The sequence below is a fragment of the Crinia signifera genome, chromosome 7 (assembly GCF_055691185.1).
Source record: "Crinia signifera chromosome 7, ASM5569118v1, whole genome shotgun sequence".
NCBI classification, from domain to species: Eukaryota; Metazoa; Chordata; class Amphibia; order Anura; family Myobatrachidae; genus Crinia; species Crinia signifera.
In genome coordinates this window covers 155,261,969-155,267,968 of record NC_139223.1, presented here as the reverse complement: position 1 = coordinate 155,267,968, position 6,000 = coordinate 155,261,969, and the positions used below count along the sequence as shown (strand labels likewise).

Here is a 6,000-nt window from a genome sequence, read left to right as displayed (position 1 = left end):
AACATGAAAAAGTACTTTAATAGTTTTAATTTTACATTTAATACTAAAAAGAAAAAAACAAGCAACTAATTACATTAAAGAAGCTTGGTGGAACAGACTTAAATTATATGTACAAGTGTGGATAATCATTTAGACTAGCAATGCGCCTGCAGTCATATGCTATATACAGAATTTACAAAATTGACAATTATGTTAACTAAAATGTTATCTTAACATAAAAGAAAAGAAGAGTGGGATCCTGTGAAATTCCTGATGACTAACATGAAAGGTGTAGTTGCAGTCGAAATTTTAGAGGCAAAAGAAAATGCAAAACATTTGCTAGGAAGAATGACGTTTCATACGTATATAATCAATAAGATTTTAAAAACCGCAGTGTGTTTTAGGCAATCCTTAGAACACATCTACTACTAGGAAAAACCGAAAGAGATAAGTTTACTATTAAGTGGGTGTATGGTGTGAATTCATCTTTTTTTCAAATTGCATTTGGTCTCTACAAGGAAAACCAGCACACGAGTAACAAGAATAGCAGCAATTCAGATTTGCCTTAACCAAGAAAGTAAGGAATATCAGTAGTGCTACAAGACGCATAATTGCTATTGATGACTATTCTAATTTAAAGATTTTTTTTTCTTGTACTAGTTTCTAGTGAGTATTGTGCCTGAATGCAGCATACAGAAATAGCTGTTTCAAAGGTTTTAAATGTAAGCTCATTTAAGTAATTGGTACTATTTTAAAGAACTAACATTTAAAGAGTCAATAGTTAACCCTAGTGCTTTAAGGACTGTATATAGCAGCTTGGAGTTAGACGGTAAGGGAAGGAACAGAACATGATGGTTATCTTAAAAAGAACACAAACTACTTTGTTATAAAAAAAAAAGTCTTTCCATAAATTGGAATAAAAACGTCCCATCAAAGGGAAATGCTTCAGTTAGTAAAGCACTGCAGACACACTCAGACTTAATCTGAAGTATTGTGGGGTGGGGACCTCCATCTTGACTGGAGATGTCGAAGGATGCAGTTTGACATTGTTCCAAGTTTTTCCTGCATTTCAAAAAGTTGGCTTCCTGAATACTTCCCAAGCTCCTCTGAAGCTAGCAGTAAGGATAACGAATTCAGCTGGGACAGAAGGTCTGGAGAGGGTGCTGCCTCCATAGCTGCTGTAGCGGATGCCTCTGGCAAGTCTAAGTGGTGATAATAGAAAAAAACCAAACCCATTAAAGATAATATCTTTAGAGAAACATCCAGTACAAGTTGAAAAAACAAAAACAAAAAAAAAAAACGATACTTGTGTAGTTTCACGGCGGCAGCTGGCCGCCCGTTCTTCCGGGTCAGTGTCCCACGCTTCAGGCTCGGTGGGAACACACTTTAACATCAACTCCACCAATGTGTATAGTGGGGGTATGAGCTATCCACGTCGGCGTGTGGTTGATTTTATAAAGTGTGGCAAGCGCAAGGGGACGTGGACCGCGAAACTACATAAGTACCGAAAAAACCCTTCCTCTAACAAACATGCAACCATGGCCATGCAAAAGCAAAAACCAAATTGGGCACAATACCTGTTTCGAGTCTTTCTTCATCAGCTGAAACAGATTTCTCATCAAGCCCATTTAACGACTTTTCAGCTTCATCAAGAGCAGCAAATTCATCATAACCTTTTGTCTTTGTCTAAGGGAGTGGGAATAAAAATACACCGATTTAGTACTTTGGTTATGGGACGGTTCTAAAAGGTAAATTCGAAAAATTCTATTACTTGCTGCTGGTGATAGATCCTCAGTGCTTTTTTCACAGTAGAAATCTTTGGAGATCGAATAGGTAGAGTTTTGATTTCGCAAGGTGTTAGAGTGCTGAGGTCGCCAATTGTTTTAATATTTTTAGCACGGATTAGCTGTCCCAATCCTCTTGCCCTATAGAAGAATAAAACCATTTTTAGAACCTCCCCCAGTGCCTTTAAGAATAGTTATTCATATTAAACAAGCTACTGACCACATATTGGAGGTAATCTGCGGCAGTATGACATCGACAGGTGTCGTGCAGTTCATTAGTGCAGGGTAAACACTTTCTTTAGGAGACGGCATGGATTCTTTGGTCATTTCTGAAATCTGATCAGTCAAGTTAACAATAGTTAAAAATCATTTCAAATACACCCAAACCAAACACTCATTCCAAATAAACTTTTTATAGTCCTATTGTTTTTGCACTATTTTGCACTGCTTTAGCAGTTGTGTAGGCTCAACTCTAGTCTACTACCTATAATCAACAAACATGTCAGATATTGTATAGAAGTCTACCAAAACATAAGATTTGCGATATAGGCCATACTATTTTATACCTGTTATTACCTGATGAACCAATAATCCTTTGTCAAATAACGGTTTGTGATCAGAGTATGTAAGGACACCCAATTGGATCACAGGCATGTTGGAGGCCACCCGGGTTTGTGAAAGACACACTCTGACCCAATCAGATTGCAACAACAGCAATAACTACTTTCAGGTCATTGACTGGTTTGCCCAGCAAGTTACTCGATAAATGACATGACAAAAGCATTTAAAGCACCTCAACTTAAAAGGTCACTTGCCCACAATATGAACATAAATGACAAACTGAGAACATTACACTGGCTGAAGTCCATGTGAGAGCTGCTCAATCAAATTGGCGAAGTCACACTGGCAGAGTAGACCATGGAGGAAAACCAAAAAACAGTTTGTAGCGGTTATTAGTCTATCCACTGTTATATATTCCATTCTTACCAAACTCTTCTTTGAGCTCTTTAAACCAAGAGCACGCGCTCCAGGAGAGACAAAGCCTTTGGTTGGAGTGGTGTTGATCTGGAGAAAGGGAGGTTAATGGGAAAGAAAAATGAAAGCTCAACAACTCAAAAGGGGAAAAAAAAAACAAAAAATAAATAAAACAGTCCCACAAAATACGAAATACATCATTACTAACCTTCGGTTGAGCATTTGTCAACATTTTAAGACTTCTTGAAGATGGTGAAGTGTTTGAAGAATTGTTCCTTATAACAGGGCTACGACGATCAATGTCATCGGCCAATCCTTCCTGATATATTGGATTCGCAAAAGATACTCTCCGAATCTAGAAAAAGCAGAGTTCAGGAGACCGTTTATGTTAAAGCATTCACTTTTCCTGGTTTTGCTAAATTATCCATTTACCCAATATTTATTTTTCTAAGCTAAGGAAACATAAAAAGCAAGTCTGTCCAATATTTAAAAAGGCATGTTATTACCAATTAAACCTGAAATACCAAGTACTTTTTTATGGGAGATCCTTTTATATTAATACATGACCAAACATAAGTTGAAACAACCTGAATATCAAATACAGTATATGGCCATCGGCAAACTATTTTTTGACATGTATTTCCAATCTCTATTTATTTACATAAAAGGATAACTAATCCTGACCTCTATTAGGTGAAGTAACGCCACCAGCTGGTCGACAGACAAAATTACTTGTGTGCTAATTTAGGTCAAACCAGAAAGTGGATGCAATTTTTGCAGGGACATTTATTTATTTCAAACTTGCTGGATATGGGGAGAGGGAGCTGTGAACACAGATTGGAGGTAGGAGTAGGTAAGCACTGGTGCTGGGGTGAATAGATTACGGGCTAAAAACAGTCACAGCTCAAAGTGAAAGTACACTGCAGAAGCAGTCATTCTTAAGGGCTTTTAAATTAGTTAAAAAGAGAACAGGCTTCATAGGCCTCTTGCAGTATCCTTCAATAGACCAAACCTGTAATTGTGACCACATCGGCTGATACTGCAGAATATGGGATAGCATTGTCAGAGATTCCAGCCTAACTGGACCACATAATATTTTCAAAGGGGGGAAATTGCCCTGCCCATTAGCAATACAACCCTAGTATACAAATGTTTTTCAAAAAAATAAATAAAGAAACCCTTAGCCATTTGCTTAAGATATGTTACAACATCCAGGGTATCTGTATAGGAGATATGTCAGACCTTGCTGGGACCACAATCGGCTGATTTAGATTAAAAGCAGACACCACCTTTGGCAGAAACCTCTGGGAAGTCCTGAGCACAGCTCTATCCTCTCAAGAATTCGAATATGGACTGCACGTAATAAACTACTCTACCATTTGTAGGGGTTCAAACCACAAAGATTGTAGGAACCTCAACACCCCTGTCAAATCCCACTGAGTCCTGGGAGGCACAAAGGGGGGCTCAATGTGAAGTACTCCTTACGAAAGGTTTGAACCTCCGGCAAAATTACCAATTTCCCTTGATAGAATATAAAGCTGAAACTTGCACCTTATGGAACCTAAATGTAAGCCCAGAACCACACTTGCCTGTAGTAACCGAAGTGTTATCCGGTGGATTTTAACCTGGGCCATTTACGGCGGTCTTCACACCAGGAGACATATCTTCTCCAGATATGATGCTTTATCTGGAATTCCCTTCTTGGCTAGGATGTACCTCTTAACTGCCATGCCATTAACCAAAGCCACATTAAATTTGGGTAGAAGAACAGCAACTGCTGCATAAGGATCCCTTCTTACAGGAAGACACCAAGGGTCTTCAACGAACATGCTTATTAGGTCTGCATATTACGTTCTCCGAGGCCAGTCGGGTGATTAAAATTGCCTGTACTCCCTCCTGTCCTATTCTCTGGAGGAACCTCGGGTGCAATTGCATCGGAGTAAACCGGTACACCGTCCTTTTCACCATGCTGAAAGCAGACAGCACCCATACAGACAAAAAGGTACAAAGCAAGCCTGCCCAAGCAGACTGTGAGGAGACCCAGAGATAGAGGAGGAACCAGCATACCAGCCTGCAAGAGGCACAATCAGTGTTGCGTCTTTTAGCAACACCAATATATGTTATATTCAAGTGATATAACTTGAAAGTGCTGAAGAAAGCCTCCAAAGAGGTCTCCAAGTAGCTCTTCCCCAATATACACCCCTGTACCAGCTTTTCCTGGATGATCTGAAGCATCTTTGACATGGCATACTCCTGCAGTGCTGAGAAAAGGCACCAAAAAGTTGCTTGCCTGGCTCTGGTTAAGCTCCACGCTCAACAGTGGTGGCAAAGCCTGAGCATTATTTATACTGGCAATCTCTCCCAAAGGTTAAAAATAGAAGCGCAAGCACCCCATTCAGCTAACCGCTGGCCAGGCTACGCAGGGGGAACTATGAGATCCCCCGAGAGGGTCCGTATGTACATGCTGTGGTAAGGCATGCACCAATACCCGGGGTCCAGCTAGCGGGGTCCCCGGCGCCCACTCACCACTGTTGTTATCTTCGGACAGAGAGTGCTAAGGGTGTGCACCAAGTGCACTACAAGGCGGTACACTTACCCTCAGGACCGGTGTCCTGTCAGCGGGGGAACAGAGCAGGCACCTAAAGCGGGGTCAGTTATCCATCCTCCCATGAAGCAGGTAAGCTGTTTTGTGCATCCTCTTCTGAGGGCACATTTTTCTAAACTAAGTTGTGGTGGGGGCATAGATGGGAGGAGCCAGCACACCCTGTTGATGAAGTTTCTTGTGCATTGGCTCCTTTGGACCTAATCTATACCCCATTGTACTGAGCAACCCAATATCCCTCATGGAGGCTAGTTGTCTTGCCTGCCAGAAGCCCTGCATAGAAGATTGAAGTAACTCTCCCCCCCCAAATCACTGCTAAATCCTATAGCGCAGTCTCTTCCCAAGCCTGGCTTACTAGGTATGCGAGAGCTACAGCTATTGAAGTTGGGAGATGTGCAGCCCAAAGCCAGTGGTGACCAAACCAGTCCTCTAGATCTACAAATGGTCCACGTTTTCCAAACCACCTAGCTGGTGCACAGCTGTAGTCATTACGGTCACATCTTTAAACATGCTTTATTCACTCCTACTATAGATACACAGGTTGCTTCCAAAACCTCAAACTGTTTGCAGGAAATGCAAATAGAAGTCCTATTCTCTGATGCCTAAAGTTGTTATTCCCTATACTGTAGCAAGAGTCTGCTCTTCCCCAGGTTACCACCA

At 41.0% G+C, this 6,000-nt stretch overlaps 1 protein-coding gene across 2 annotated transcripts in view; it reads right to left on the bottom strand.

The window, feature by feature from the left end:
* The window catches only part of RIF1 (replication timing regulatory factor 1), a 51,617-nt gene continuing 45,617 nt past the window's right edge, over nt 1–6,000 (bottom strand). For both annotated transcript variants that reach the window (XM_083154034.1, XM_083154033.1), the window contains exons 31-36: nt 2,947–3,093; nt 2,751–2,828; nt 1,984–2,099; nt 1,751–1,904; nt 1,557–1,665; nt 1–1,181 (exon numbers count right to left, since the gene is read on the bottom strand). In XM_083154034.1, coding sequence (XP_083010160.1) covers nt 958–1,181; nt 1,557–1,665; nt 1,751–1,904; nt 1,984–2,099; nt 2,751–2,828; nt 2,947–3,093 — 828 coding nt within the window. In that variant the 3' untranslated portion in view covers nt 1–957. The remainder of the gene's footprint in view (nt 1,182–1,556; nt 1,666–1,750; nt 1,905–1,983; nt 2,100–2,750; nt 2,829–2,946; nt 3,094–6,000) is intronic.